Source organism: Dipodomys ordii, unplaced genomic scaffold (genome assembly GCF_000151885.1).
Source record: "Dipodomys ordii isolate 6190 unplaced genomic scaffold, Dord_2.0 Scaffold50, whole genome shotgun sequence".
NCBI lineage: Eukaryota > Metazoa > Chordata > Mammalia > Rodentia > Heteromyidae > Dipodomys > Dipodomys ordii.
In genome coordinates, this window is record NW_012267266.1 from 3,436,445 (window position 1) to 3,452,502 (window position 16,058).

At 43.8% G+C, this 16,058-nt stretch overlaps 1 protein-coding gene across 1 annotated transcript; it reads right to left on the minus strand.

Moving 5' to 3' along the window:
- Positions 1 to 1,755: 1,755 nt before the first annotated feature.
- On the minus strand, positions 1,756 to 10,461 carry Pura (purine-rich element binding protein A). The gene is made up of 5 exons (XM_013020305.1): positions 10,162 to 10,461; positions 9,607 to 9,728; positions 6,963 to 7,047; positions 4,442 to 4,570; positions 1,756 to 4,257 (listed from the first exon to the last, which is right to left on the minus strand). The coding sequence occupies exons 1-5, from the start codon at positions 10,459 to 10,461 to the stop codon at positions 3,352 to 3,354; spliced, it is 1,542 nt and encodes a 513-aa protein (XP_012875759.1). The 3' UTR covers positions 1,756 to 3,351.
- Positions 10,462 to 16,058: the final 5,597 nt, after the last annotated feature.

Genomic DNA, 16,058 nt, shown 5'->3' on the forward strand with positions numbered 1-16,058 from the left:
AAAGAAAAAAGAAACATGAATAACACCACACACACACACACACACACACACACACACACACACACACACACACACACACACACACACACACACACACACACACCAGCATTTCAAATCTGATGGCTGATCTCTGGATTAAATTACTTGACAGTGTCTCTCATTTTAAGAATGTCAATATTGTAATGCATTTCAAGTTTTCCTTTTTACTTAGGCAAATAACATAGTTTAACCAAGCTCTTAGACTTGAACTATAAGACAGAGCAGATCATTAAAAATAAGGCATTGTCAAGAATTAAGTTTTGTTTACTTATTTTTGGCACATTTGATCATACTGTCTTCTATGAATAACACATATGGTCAAATATACCTTTTTTTTTTCAGCACAAACAGGGTTTACCAACTAGCAAATAAAAACAAGGAGAAACTAACATAAAACACTGAGATATAGAACCTTGGTAAAGTACCGAGCACCTGGGAAGGGAAAGGTATTGGAAGGATGAAATAGGAGAGGGGAGAAGGGAAGGTTGGGTGATCGGGGGCGGGGGGTGGGGGGGGGTAAAATGAGATGCTTAAAAAAAAAAGAGCATCTTTACAGTCACTCAGTTTTTTTGTATGATCACTTCTTAGTCTTAAAGATCTGCATGTAGATTTCTTTTAAAACCCACTGACCATAAATCAATGGTTTCAAAATCCTAGTAAGATTGTGTTCAACTGTAATAGTGTAAAGACAACTGCACAATACATGTGCTTCTTGATCCGGTAGGATTCCAAGCAGAATCTGAAGTCTATAGATAAGTAAGGCTTCACTTTAGGTAACTGGCCCTAAAGAAAACCTCTTGAAAGAACTCACATCTCAAAGAAAGGACACTTTGCCTAAGTTTGCTGTGTTTTTGTTGACTTGCACTACTTATTGCTGGCTACTATGAAACACTGATCTAAGAGTACTCCAACAACCTGTAGTACAAGGCTTAACTTTAAGCTATAGTAAACAAGAGACAAAAATCAAAGCAATTCTCTTTCCTAATTAGCAACAGCATAGATAATGCAATCTTTTCCATATCACAGTTAAAATACAGTGAACAAAACAGCTCAACAAACCTTAAGACAAAAAAGTGCAGGTTATTAATGTATACATGCAATTGATAAGCATTCCAAATGTCACAATACGCACTGTAAAAGCTCAACTTTACTATATGGAAATAAGAAAAAAAAACGCACCTTTGGGGAGAGGGGGAAAGCAATTTAATCATTTCCAGTGATTTTGTAAGTAAAGAAACTCCTAACTATTGTAACGGTCACCTCATATTTAACATTGTATGAATATTAAAAGCAATGGGAAAATGCACAGTACAATGAAAATAGCTTGTTATTCAACACATACAGTAGATCTCAAAAACAAAGACAACATACTCAACCAGGGAGCTTAAAAATATCAAATCAAAACCCAAAGAACCAGCCAAAAAAAAAAAATCCTTCAAAAAGACAACCGTTTCACCTTCCTAGGCCAATGCTTTATAATGTGAGAAGCAGTGATACCTTCCCACTCTACAGGTGTTTCTTCTACATACAGCAGTTAGATCTATAATGGCTGGATTTGCCAAGAAACAATTCCATCCCCAGAACTCTCTGTCAGACAAGATCCAAGATCCTTTTTTTCTTTTTCTTTTTTTTACCAAAATACTTTCTACAGAATTCCAAACCAAAATGTACTGTTTAAGGCATCTTTTTTTATAACATTTTCTCTTCACTCAAAGATGATAGTCATGCAGCAGTTTAATGATAAAAATATATTAATATTTTACTATACAGCAGCAAGAAGTTAGTTGTCAATTAAAAGCACACAGACATCTTTAAATGAAAACCTGTAAAAGACTATCGTTACAAACAATTTCAGTTTGGAGGACACCAGCTTGGTAAAGTGCTCTCCTAAGCTTGCATTTTTATACCCTAACACTTTGAATATATGAGTTATAGAACATACTTTTGATAGAAGGCTTGTACACTTGGGGAACACAAATACACTTAGCATATAATGTAGCCAGTAATAACTAGCACCACAGCTACATGGAAATCCTTTACAAACACCAACTTGGCTTTCACTTTTAAAATGAAACTCAGAATCCATGGCTCAGTAGGATAACTATAATTGTGTTACTTTGCTTTTTAACAGGTCTACATAAGTTAATAGCACTGGCAAAAATCAAAAGATAGCTTCAGACCTCTTACAAGGTTAGGAGACAGTGCTAGTGACCACAAATAGACTCACTACCTGATGTCCAAATACAGGTTCACTGGAAATTGCTGCACGTTAGTTAAGTTTTTAAAATCTTTCTACACATAATAAAAAAAATATATTATGAACGATACAAGTACATCTCATATACACAATAATAACAAAACACCTACTCAAAGCAAACAGATGCAGAAAAATATGGGAGATTTCTTTTTCTTTCTCTTTTTCCTTTCACTATTTGAATAACTTTGGTTCCAACCATAAAAATCACAACTTAGCAAATTTCATTTAAATGCCTTTTTTAATAATTTCTTCATGTTCACAGAAGTTTCACTGACCATTTTTATGCTTAAGGTCCAGATGCAATGCATATTGTATAAAAGAGAGCACTTATTGTTTACCTTGCATGAATTAAACCTACGTACCTTTAACTCTACAAACTTCTGCATAACATTTAGACAAAGCTCAGACACACAGCATGCCTAGCCCTCGTATATATATACACATCTCTAATCACAGGTATATAGGGTGTCAAATATACTATAATAACCTCCATGTAAGGTTTGAAATTTGGTAACAAAATGAGAAAAACTAAAAATATTATTTTACGTGTTCTAAAATATCTCTTCTTTGTGCTAAAGTCAAATGTTAGCTCAACATGAAAAGGACTTTTATATAATTCAGCAATATTATAATCTTGACCATTTTGCAAACACTTTTAATAATAATAGCTTAAATGTGTACAAAAGTTCTTGGTTAATTAGGGAAATAAACACTCAGTTCTTTATATTTTTTAATCAAGTAGGAAACACAGTTCATATAATGTTATTACTTTTTGTATTTTTTTTGTTTTTTGTTTTTAGCAGCTGCTTACTGTTTTATATGGTGGATAAAGTGGACAACATCCAGCGATGGGTGGCAAGTCAAGAAGAGAAACTGTCAGTTGGTGGAGGTTCTGTGGGTGGTGCTCCCTTGGAGTTGAGTTTTTTTTTTTAAGCTTTTTAACTTTTTATTTTCTCTCTTTCTTTACAGTATATATTTTTCTGTGTGGCTGTGTGTGTGTATTTGTGTGTGTGTGTGTGTGTACGTGTGTGTGCGTGTTTTTCCATTCAGTTTGATCAATCTTCTTCCCCTTCTTCCTCACCCTGCAGTAGCAGGGTGGCAGCGGTGGTCTCCTCCTGCTGTTGCTGCTGCTGCTGGTGGAGCTGCTCACAGGCAGCCCGCTTCTCCCTCTGTTTCTCTTGAATCTTCTTCATCTCCTCCGAGTACTTGCAGAAGGTGTGTCCGAACTTGGCCCACACCTTGTAGGGCACGGTGATGGAGTTGCGGTAGGTGGGCTTCACCTCACTGACTCGCATAAACACGCCGTACTTGTTGGAGCCCACATCGAAGAAGAAGCGCTTGTTGTCCACAGTCAAGGAGGTGCCCTCGGGCAGCTCGGCCGGCTCCTCCTCCACTCCGTAGTCGTCGATGAGCTTGGCCAGAGCGTCACGGAACTCGATGAGCCCCTGCGCGGGCAGCGCGATGGTCTGGCCCTGCGTGGAGCCCAGGCCTGGCCCCCGGTTGACCGTCTGGCGGATGCGAAGGAAGCGGCCGCGCTGGTTCTCCTTGAGATCCATGTAGTACTTGCGGTTCTCGCGCACCAGGAACTCGCTCTTGAGCGCCCGGCGAGGCTCGTCCTGTGCCTGGGCCAGGTCTGGCGGCTGGCTGGGGCCCAGCTGCGCGTAGTGCTCGATGAAGTCGCCCAGGTAGTCGCGGAACTCCACGGCCACTGACATGGAGAGAGTGAGGCGGCTCTTGTTGCCGCCCGCGCCCACCTCAGCGATCTTCAGGAAGCGGCCCTTGGCGTTCTGCTTCACGTCCAGGTAGAAACGCTTGTTCTGGATGTCCACCCGCTTGGAGGCCAGCTCCTGCGTCTCGTGCTGCAGTCCCCCCGGGGCCCCGCCGCCACCGCCGCTACTGCCGCCGCCGCCGCCGCCGCCGCCGCCGCAACCCCCACAGCCAGTCAGCCACTCTCGCGAGATCTGCGGGAGAGACGAGACAGACGAGACCCGGTAACAGGGCACTGACTCCCCAGTACAGTAGCTGGGCGCCCTACTGTACGCGCCCACCCGCCCGCCAGCACGTGACCTGCGCCCCCTCCCCATGCCAGTCCCCTCACCCCTCTCGTCCCCACCCGCCAGGCGGCGCCCACCCGCCAGCCCTCACCCTACACCCCTCGCTAGAGGGAGGAGGGAGTGGGACGCGCCGCGTCGCAGCTCTGCTGCCACCGCAGCTACTGCCACCACCACCACCACCCTGGTTGTCGCTGTTGGCCAAACCCTTAGCGGCCTTGGCCTGGGGAGTTGGGGGACCAGGGTGAGAAGGCATCAGCCGTCCTAAGCACCAGGGACGGCTCTGGGCTCTGCTTTCTGGAGACCCTGGAGAGCATGGGGGGAGGGGCGTGCGCAGCATAGCAGAGTCCACTGCAGAGGGGACACCAAGTCACAGCCACCCCCTCCCTTGCGAGCCTCAACCAGACCCAGTCCCAAATCCAGACAGGCCCTCCCGCCACCAGGCTAGGTTGTCTCCTACCGCAGAACCCTGGCTGCTAAGGCAAGCGAGGAAAAAGAGGTGGTGCGGTGGTAACCCTTAGCTGCAGAGGGGGCTGCTGGGGAAGAGGACGGGGCGCCGGCAGCAGTGGCGCGGAGCAGCAGACACCTAGTCCGTCCCTCCCCTCTCCCTCCACTCCCCTCCCCGCGCAAGGCAGCCGCTCTGGCCTCAGATGATCCCGCTCCCCCCTCCCCCCAACCGCAGCCCCGCACAGTCGGGCGGGCGGGCGGGCGCACTCACCGGCGGGAGGGGGGGAGAAGCAAAGGGGAGGACTGTAGCCGCACCAGGGCCGGGGTGCCTGCAATGATTATTCAGTAGTCTCTGCCCTTATCCCAAATAGCAATAAAAAAAAACCCACACTCACCCCCAAACCTGCAACCAGCCCCTCTTGGGATCACAACTGCCTTCCTGTCTCCCCCTTCCTCCTTCTGAGATTTGGGGAAGGGGGGGCACCCTACTCTTGGCTGAGCCCAGCCTGGGTTGAAGACTAGCTCTGCGGATGAACCAGGCCCTCCTGAGCATTCAGACCCCAGCCCACTCATTCCTCTCTGGAAGGATCCATAAAGGAAGAGAAAATCATTCAGTCTTTTGGAAATTCATGAGCTAAAAATGTCAGGAATTTCCTGGGATACGCAGTTCCTTGCCGGATTCATTAAAACAGGTTCGCTCGACCCTTAAACTCTCCTCCCAGGACCTCTTAAATGTCGAAGAAGCCCCCATCCCCCAAAAGGTAAAACACTAAATGATCGCTACGTTTTCTTCAGACAACTAGGCTATCCACCATTAATTAACCAATGAGTCTTTGGATAGTGACAGCTAAAGGGGGTTATTTTCTGGTTATAGTAAAGAAGAGGCTGGGGAATATATTTTTTTCTTCCTAGAATGGATGCATAATCTAGGGCCTATTTTCCAATTCCCAGATAGGTAGCAAATATTCCCTTACTGCATATACCTAAAGCCCCGCAGATGTGGTAAAGCGAAGGCCTATTTCCTTAGGGGACCGCACCAAGGCCCCTCTATTCCTATAACCTGCAGAGGACAGGATACAGCCTTACTTCTGGCCTTTCCAACATTGAGTACTGTCACCCTAAGAGTGATTCCTATCAAACTTCTCTCCTTTCCCTCCCAAATGGAAGGAGCCTTAACTCCCCAACTCTTAGCTCCAGAAACAAATGAATACATGGTTGCCCCCAAAAGAGAACAGTCAAGAAACTTAAGAAGTCTAGGGATATATGCCTTATCCATGCCCGAGTACTCAAAGCCCCTTAGTAAATTATTTTATTTTTTGTACAAACGTGTCTGCTAGGCATTTGTGTCTTCCCTATTTTCTTAGCAAAAGTGTTACTCTACTCAGCATTAGCTACTTTATACTTTAGTTCCAGGCTGAAAGTTCATTACTTCCTACTATGAGGAAAAAATAGTGTAGAGAATACAGGCCACCAAAGAGCAACCTGGAGGATGAGCCTGCCAGCCTCAGAACCAGGTGCCTGTGTCCAGTGGTCTCTGAAACGCTTGCTCTCCAAAGGGAAACTCACTATGAGAAACAGAAATCCAAACTCTGGGCCCCACAAAGAATTTCTGTTTAATTTGAGGGGCAACTCTAGTACTACATTGAGCACCTTCAGTGCTGTTTTCCAGCACTTCCTCCCCCTATCCCCGTCTGTTGGAAGAGAACACAAATTTTTGGACTATTTCCTACCCCAGAAAAAAAAATAAATGTATTAAGTGGCAGTGTCTCCTTTAGGCTCATGCAGCAATCGGAACCCTGGATAGACCCCAGACTCTCCAGAGGCTGAGTGGCAGCACATCTGCATAGAGCAGAGCCGGTCCCACTGTCAAACTAAAGCTAAGATCTGATGAAATCCAACCTAGAAAGGATTTTGCTCTTTTTCAAGGGTTTATTTTGCAATGAACCAAAACCCCTGCCCCATAATGAGCTCAGAGTAGCAAAGAGGCCAGTGAGATTTTTGATGAAAGGGCTGCCCACCTCTAGTCCCACACCTTGCTGATGATCAAGGCAGCAGGGATAGAAGTGTAGGGCTCCAAACTACCTGCCTTTCTGGTCTGGCTTCCATAGTTTAAATTTCTTGCCCTCTGTCCCAAACATTTATGTCCAAGGGTTTGGAAGCAGTTTTACTGTGCCCTGGGAAGAAATTTTATTATAATCAGGAATTGACTTCTTAGTTCCCCAGCGCAGAGGCAACTGAAGTTTCAAGACAGAACTGTTAAATATCATTTGCACAGTTGATATGGAAATTTTAAGCGAAAGTGGGTAAATGGGTAAGACCTGGAACTCTTTAGGTAAATATGCAATTATTTTATCCGTCTATATATGTACTTTCTGCCCATATATTCCAGCTTCTCTCTTTCATATATGTATCTAAAAAATATATAAGGCTAATACTCCCTTTTCCAGATTAAAAGATAGCATTTTTTTAACTACAAACAAGAGGTATTAATTTCAGTATTAACCGAGGAGTGTGGCATTTTTCTCAGACTTCTTAGGTAAAAATTGCTTTCCTTACCCTATTGAATGTAGTTTTAAAATGCAGTCTGGGAGGAATGAATATTAACTGGAAGAAAAGTCTTAAAACTGAAAGTTTAGAACTTTAGAATTTCAAAGTTATAGTTGCATCCTAACATTGAAAATCCATAAGAAAATATTTGTATTTAAAAAGGATTTACCTATTTGTGAATTACCTAAATAGTACACTAACCTGATGAGTGAAAAACCTATAGGTTAGCTGTTTTTATTTGTTACTTTAAGACCATTATTTGCAACACTAAATTTACAATTTCATTACAATGTAGGAGAGTAAAAGAGGAAACGAAATTTGTAGTAAAATATCCATGTTAATGAAAACTCATAAAAATGTTCTTTTCCTCAAAATGTGCTTGCTTATAACCTGATAAAGATGTCTGGGTTTCCTGAGCTCTTTTATTAACACTATTCACATATTTTGATGAGTCTAGAGCTCATTTATTTTTCATTCTACTATGTATTTAACAAATCCCTACCCACAAAAAATTTGCACAAAGAAACAGGTAAAAGAAAAAAAAGTACTAAATTTTCTCAACCTAAATTACAGGTGATTCTGAAACAATATAATTCTACCTTGTTTTTTAAAGTAAAAATCAATACACATCTCTGAAACATCTGGAGAGAGCATCTCTCAGAAACAATGTTTATGAATATTTTACAAATGCACAAATTTCCAAAATAAAAGAGAATGTTAGAACATGTTGTGTCTCAAGAGTTACTTGGGTTAAAACAGACAATTATCTTCAATACCTAAATCATTAAAACTAACCAGAACGTTGTTCTACAAATATTCAAAGTGGAAGAATTACCCATTTTTTTTCCATTCATGGCTTTCTACCAGGAAACTTAAAGGAAACTCTTAAGTAAATCTTAACATTTGACATAACATCAACAGTAACATCTCATAGTACCAGCATTTCATCAATCATTTTTAAAAACATGTTCCTTTTTATAGCTCACCTATTTTGAAAATTATGCTTCCTTAATGCTATATTAATGTTTAAGGATTAAAGATATGAATTAAACATGTAAAATATGAAGAGAACAATTCATTCGATAGAATCTTCGAGTTTACCAAATATTTTGTTTAAACATTTGCAAAATAGTTAAGTAATTTTGGCACACATTCTAAAATTCACAAAAGAATCAGAGAACCCAACATTTTACATATCCTCAAAGGTCCAAACAGAACCGATTCAAATGTCAAAAACTCTTCCAAGGAGATTTAAATGGTTTTACTAGTATTGTACTCAAAGCAATGAAAACAGCAACTCTCTCCACACTCTAATCAACACTAATTTCCAAAGCCACAATTCGCTTGGGCGGGGGCTGAGGGAGTCTTGAAGTAATCCACAAATTTCCTTTTCCTTCTGACAGTTTACCAAAAGATGTCAAACCAAATCCAACCAAATCTATCCTGTTGTAACACTCACACGGACCTCCCTTCCAAGGACACGGGCCACAAGCATAGATACTGATGCGAAAAGCTGTCCAAAAGCTCCTGGCCCGACAGAAACATGAGTGTCCCAGAACAGAACAGAGTAAAATCATCAAGACTGTCCCGCAGAGACGAGGGAAATGAAGATAGCATTTATTCAGGGGTTCACGGCTACGAAACTAAGTTACTTAGCCAGTGTCTCCGGGCCTCCAATCTACCAAAGTTCAGGTTTATGGCCGTTAAATCTGTGGGGTCCCTTCCCCTACAAACATCACAGCCCACGTCTGGGCCCACTGTCCTTCAGAAGGAAGACTCTACAGCTTCACATACCTTTCTTTTACCCCCCCCACCCCCGCCCCCGACAAAGGCAGAGGAGGCTGCAGAGCTGACCCAGCCCCGTGGGGCAGTAAAACTGCCTTATTCGCGCCACCCATCCTTGGGCCTGACTACATCTGCGATGTCAGCGCAGATTTTATTTTGCCTTTTTTTTTTTAACAACGCATCCTGGGCGGGGTGTATGCAATTTGGAGTGGGGGGTGTTCAAAGAGCGGGGGGGGGAATGTAATATATTCTTTAAAATCTTCCTTCCTCTCCCCTCCTTCCAGGGTGGCCTGAAGGGAGTGTTGGCTACGTCTAGCGCACAGTCCCAGGCCCCGCGGTTTAGGGGAAATGGGGATCAGAGATTACTAAGAAAACTGCATCATTGACTGTCTACAGCGCCTGCAGTGGTAGCCTCCCAAACCGGCGGGGGGGGGGAAGTATTTTGTCCTTTATAAGAGGTGGAAGGGGGTTCATTCCTACGTCGCTGCCAGGAGCGCGGCGGGGGGAGGGGGGAGGAAGGGTGGAAGGCGTTGCTGCACCGCCTGGATCCCCAAGAGGGAGGGTGCGGGGATGTCTGCAATGGTACCACGGTTACTCTTGGGCTGAGAGGGCAATTAGAGGGAACAGGATGGGTAGCACCTCGAGCTGTGGCAGTGGCAGCACGGAAGGTCGCGAGGGGCTTACCCGGGCCGAGCGGGCGGGCGCTGTCCTGCCGCAGGTGAGGGAGGGCGCAGGCTGGAGGGAGGGAGGGAGGGCGCGCGCGAGGCCGGCGCTAGGCTGGCGAGAGGAGGGGTGGGGGGGGAGGGGAAGAGGGCGCGCGCGCGCACACCTGTCCTGGACAGCGGCGCGAGCGGAGCTGCGCCTCAGTCGGGCTCCGCAGACTGAGCAGGGAGGGGGGCGGGCGGGCTGGCTGGCGGGGGCGGGGCGCCGAAGGGGAGGAGGAGGAGGCGGCGGCTCGAACGGCGGCTCGGCTCTCGCTCGTTCTCCCTCCCGCGGGCAAGCCCGGCTCTCACCCTGCTTCTCCCGCGCACTCACAGCCCCCTTAGGCTCTCCCTCCTCCTCCTCCTTCCCCAGCGGGAACCGCTCGCCGCCGCCGCCGCCGCCGTAGACGGCAAGTCGTGGCAGCCAGACGTCGGCGCGTAACCCGGCGCTCCGTGCGTGACTCCCGGCGACGTCAGCGCGCGCTCCGCGCTCCCCACCCCCTCCGTGGCCCGCGCCTTCAGCTCTCGCGTCCCGGCGTTTCAGTTGTTGCCGCGGCGGCCGCCGCCGAGCGCGCTCCCTTCCCTCTGAGTCGCGCGCAAGTGCGCGCCCTCTCTGCCGTTGGCGCGTCAACATCCCGCTGACCGGGGGGCCTGGGGCGCGACTGAGGAAGGGGCTGTCGGGGTTTTGGCCGCACTTGTTTCACCGGAACGCCCAGGGGAGGACCGGCCTCCCCTCGTTGGCCATCTGAAGGCCCAGGCCAGGCTGAGGCCGGGATAGAACCCTGCGGGGCCTGCGCCAGCTCTGACTTAGGGCCTCTGCGTCGCTGCGGCTACGGCCACCATCTCGTCACCGCGCCCCCCTCCCCCGCCCCAATCCATCCCGAGGCAGTGGGCCTTTCATCTCCCGGGTGGGTCTCACCTTGGCCTTCAGACACCCGCGGAGAGGGGATGGACGGGCAGAATTAGCTTGAAGAAGAAGGGGCCTGACCGCGCTCGGCTCCAGCTCCAAGAATCCTTGACAGGAAGTGTGGGGTTGCTGCCCAGCCTCCCACGCTCCGTAGGTGAAGCTGGGCCCCTTTGAGGGAACGTGACGAAGGACAAAACCCTGATAAATATTAGATGCGTCCTGAGGCAGAGAGGGACCGAGTAAAAGGGCTGAGTTAATGGTCATGGATTGCTATGCAAAGACAAAAATGCAGAATAACGTGTCCTTTACAACAATTTTCTGGATCTCACTGACACAATTTTTTGGTGCACAGTAACTTGTTTCTCTACGCTGTCACCTCTGAATCCTGCAACACATGAAGTAAGGTGGGTCAGCTAATAAGCTGCAAAGTAAATTTAAAAACTACCTTCACCATTTGTTGTAATTAAATGGATCTCCAAGAAGTCAGTTATTTAGAAAAACGAAGACACTACCCTTAGCTTCAATAACTTTTATGTCGACCTTACTTTACAGATACACCACAAAACACCCCTTTTATTAGGCAATAGTACTTTAAACACGTATTAATCTTCCAACAGGTTTATCCTGTGAAGCAAAGTAGGAATGGGTTGTGATTAGCACCCCCCCCCCTTTTTTTAAAGAAAAGAATTTGAGTTACCAAAATCAGTGTGAAGAATTTCTAGGAGACTGCCATGGATGAGAGAAAGCCTGGGTCTGTAATTTATCCACTTAACCAGAAACCTCTCAATTGTCATCAAGCATCTTTTGATGCCTTCTCTTCTATATTGTAGTCAGTGATTAGTGGCTGGAAGAATCGCAGAGAACTACACATTGTTGCTTTTGAAATTCTGAGCCATAGAAATATGACATCTTAGTAATCAGTTGTGTAACAATTCAACTTATATTCTTAAAATGTTTATTAAGCCTCAATTAGAGGTCCGTTTGAGACTGATTTAAGTGTAATGGGTCATTTCTTTTAAATTACTTTTTTATTCACCTCATCTTTAGGTGGCAGCATTACTATATAAATACCTTTAAAACTACAGTCTTCTGCAACTTGATAGCCTGAAGAGTACTTGGTCTTAAATGCATCCAACTGTATTGTGAAGATGATACGCTGGTGAAAATATAAAATGGGAGCTAAGAATTAGAATATGAGATTCTAGGGGACCCAGCATAGAAATGCTACCCAGAGATATTAATGAAATACATGAAGCTACTGAAAGAAAAGGTTAGAAAGTTAAAAAAAAAACTATAAGAAATAACTATCTTTAAAAATCGGGTCTCCTATTGAAATATAACCTCCCCAAACCGTATTTTCTCAATAAGCACTTATAAGTTTATAAAGTTGTTGCGTTCTAACTGCAATTTTTAAATTTAGATGCAATTTTTTTTTCATTAAACAGCATCAAGCTTATGGAGATCCCATATAGGACTTACACTGTTGATCCTGTTGAAAAGAACTCTTCTTGGCCTCTTTTCTGGCTTTCCTATATTATTTATATACAAGTAGACTACAAGAGAAGTGAGAAAACACGTTGAGCCAGATGTAAAACAGCATTTTGTAGGTAATTCTATAGCTGTATTTCTCCACATTTTGGAGGATAATAAATTGTAATACATGGTAGTTATTTAGACCAATTGTTTTCTAAACAGAACTTTGTCTTAATTAATTGTGTGTATTTATAGTAGTTCTCCCTGCACCCCTATCCAAGTAGCCCAGTAAATTGAATTGCAAAATATACTACACTTGATTTATCATGTAAATACAACTACAAAGGAACACAAATGTATGACAACGAGTGGAAATCAAATTATTATATTATAACTTATTTATGAGTAAAGGGTTAAAATTTTTTAGTGACAGCTTCCATCTTAAGTCAAACTTGGAGGAAGAATCTCAAGTGAATTGTTAGTTCTCAAACTTAGCAGTATTAGGTTAAGATTTTTAAAGCTCTCTGGTGCCAGCAAATCATGCAGCCCAGGGGGCCCTTACTCCAAACTTCTGCCAACACCATTTTGGCAGTAAAATGTTCTGTTGAACAAAGTTTGCACGTGTTTAGGGTGTGAAGTGGTTCCTCAGGCATTTATTTGGTTTTATTCCAGTTTAGGGCCTTGACGACAAGGGTCAGAAGCATGAGACTTAACAGAATATATATATATATATATATATATATATATATATATATATATATATATATATATATATATGCCCAGAAACAGACTATACAAGCAATCTTGAATTTTCACTTAGACTAAAAATGGCTTTTTCTTTGTATAGAAGGATCTTTTAATTTACATCTTAAATACTAACATGATATTGAACCAGCTCTTATAAGCAGGTAAAGGCCTTCTCTATGGCGGCTGCAGAACTGGGGAAAATCATTCCTCCTCGTCCTTCCTCCAACACCACATTCACAAACTGCTTTGTTAAATGGCAGCTCCTTTGTACAGGTACTTAAAGATAATTAAAAAAAAAACCAAATGTGTTTATTCAGATGGAACAGCAATATACCACTTGACTTCAAAGGCACCAATAATTATTTAAGCTTGGTCTCATCTGTCAATTTTTTTCATAATTATGTGTCTGTGATTATTTTTGGTATTATCTGGTAAATCATTTTGGCTCTTCTCTGTCGTACTGCCGGTTAGTGACACCTGGCCCACAAATATATGCTAAATTGTCTTATTACAAGGATTCCTTAATGGACTGGAAACACTTAAAATCGCCATTTCCATTATTTTGTCAGGTAAATCATAAATCTAACAAAATATTTGCAGAACTGGGATAACCATGAAAGTGTTACTGGCTTTTTAAATTGTTGGTTTTTGTGTTTTGAGGTTGGTTTTTGTGTATGGCCTACATTGGCTTTGAACTTAGTCCTCCTGCCTCAACCTCTTGAGTGGTAGGATTATGGGATTATAGGCATGTAATACCACATTGGGCACTGCAGTATTTTTAATTTTTGTTTGGGTTTTTTTCGCCAGTGTTAAGGCTTGAACTCTATACCTCTTGATCATGCTTGGCTTTTTCTGCTCACAACTTGGTGTTCTACCACTTGCACCAGGCCTCCAGTTCTGGCTTTTTGCTACTTAATTGAAGATAAGATTACCCAAACTAGCTTGGAACCATGATTTTGAGATCTTAGATTTTCAGACCTCCTGAAAATAGCTATGGTTATATAGGTGTGAGCCACTGACACCTGGCTGAAGTATTCTTTTTCATTGTTTTTGTTTCATCTTCCAATGAAGAGTCATGGAAAGAAAAACATAATTAACAGTAATAAATTTTGTAGTAATACCATTGTCTTTATTATTGTCTATGGAATATCAATGTGAGCTACAAGTCTGGTCATTTACAAGTGGTAGTTATTCTTGGTACTTTTGCAAAGATCATGTCCTAACTACTTACTTGCAAATCTTTGTTTTCTTTCCTTCTGTTTAAAAGTAACAGAAAAATACAAGCAAACAGCTAGGCAATGGTGGCTTATACCTGTAACCCTAGCTACTCAGGAGGCTAAGATCTGAGGATCATGGTTCTAAACCAGCCTGGACAGAAAAGTTCATGAGACTCTTTATCTCCAAATAACTACCAAAAAGCCAAAAGTGGCACTGTGGCTCAGTGTTAGAGGGTTAGTCTTGAGCAAAATGCACAGGGAGAAGTATCCAGGCCCTGAGTTCAAACCCCAGGACTGGCACTTGTTGTACTCTCTCCCCCCCCCCCTCTTCTGTCTGTCTGTCTTTTCTCTCTCTCTCTCTCTCTCTCTCACACACACACACACACAAATACAAGCAAATGAAAGGTAATTCAGATATCAGAACTAACAGATGAATGAGATCAGATGTAGAGAAACTAGCTGAAGATCTCTTAGAACTGGAAAGCATTATAGAAATTGTTGTTTCACATTCTGTGGTGACTACAAATACTTATAGTCAAGGGTGGGCAATGTCCAGCCCAAGAGCCACATAAAGTTTCCAAAAATCAATTGATAGAAGACTGGACAGACAACATTCTTGTGGGTTGCCTATGTCCATCTGCCTATGGATACTTTTTTTTTTTTTTTGGCGGTCATGGGGCCTGAACTCTGGGCCTAGGCGCTGTCCTTCAGCTCTTCAGCTCAAGGATAGCTAGTGCTCTACCACTTGAGCCACAGCACCACTTCTGGCTTTTTCTGCTTATGTGGTGCTGAGGAATGGAACCCAGGGCCTCATGCATGCAAGGCAAGAACTCTACCACTGAGCCACCTTCCCAGCCCCTGCCTGTGGCTACTTTTTATGGTCCTCAAATGATGTCAGAAATACCCAAGTGGTCCTTGGTAGATAAAAGGTTCCTACCCCTAATAGACTATCAATGTGCTAGTTTATTACTTGAATTGTCATTCAGCCAGATGCCACTGTCCTCCGAAGCTAATTTAGACCATTTTTCTTTAATCTGATGTTGTATTATTACTTTGCAATTAGATGAAGATTAGTAGAATTCTTTCCCCCTGTAGTAAGTAAATTATACTAGAGTCAATCACAAGAATAATCAAAGTAAAAAGGTAAAAAGTAGGCACCAGTGACCCACACCTATAATAGTAGCTATTCAGGGAGCTGAGATCTGAGGACTGTGATTCGAAGCCAGCCTGGACAGGAAAGTCCACAAGACTCTTACCTCCAATTAAACACCAAAAATCCATACATGGAGCTGTTATTCAAGTGGTAGAGTACTAGTCTTGAGCACAAAAAGCACAGGGACAATCCCTGGCCTTGAGTTCAAGCTCTAGGGCTGGCACAAACACACACACACACACACACACACACAAGTGCAAACTCTTTTTTTGCTGTTGGTTGTGGGGCTTGAACTTTGGGCGTGGGCACTATCCCTGAGGTCTTTAGCTCAAGGGGAGTGCTCTGCCACTTAAGCCACAGAGCCACTTCCAGTTTTCTGGTGGTTAATTGGAGCTAAGAGTCTCATGGACTTTCCTAACCAGGCTAGCTTTGAACCATGATCCTCAGATCTCAGCCTCCTGAATAGCTAGGATTATAGGCGTGAGCCACCAACACCCAGCTCTCTTTAATATCTTATGTGTGGTCATTATTTTCTATCTTTTGAACATACTTTGAGTATTCTTTGTGTGTGTGTGTGCATAGGCATGTGCTCACATATTCACACATGCCTACACTGGGGCTTGAACTCAAAGCCTTATACAGTGGCTTTACTTTATGGCTCCACTTCCAGCAAAATGCTGGTTAAAGGGAGATAACAGTCTCAGATTCGATGGCCTGGGCAGGCTTTGGCCAGG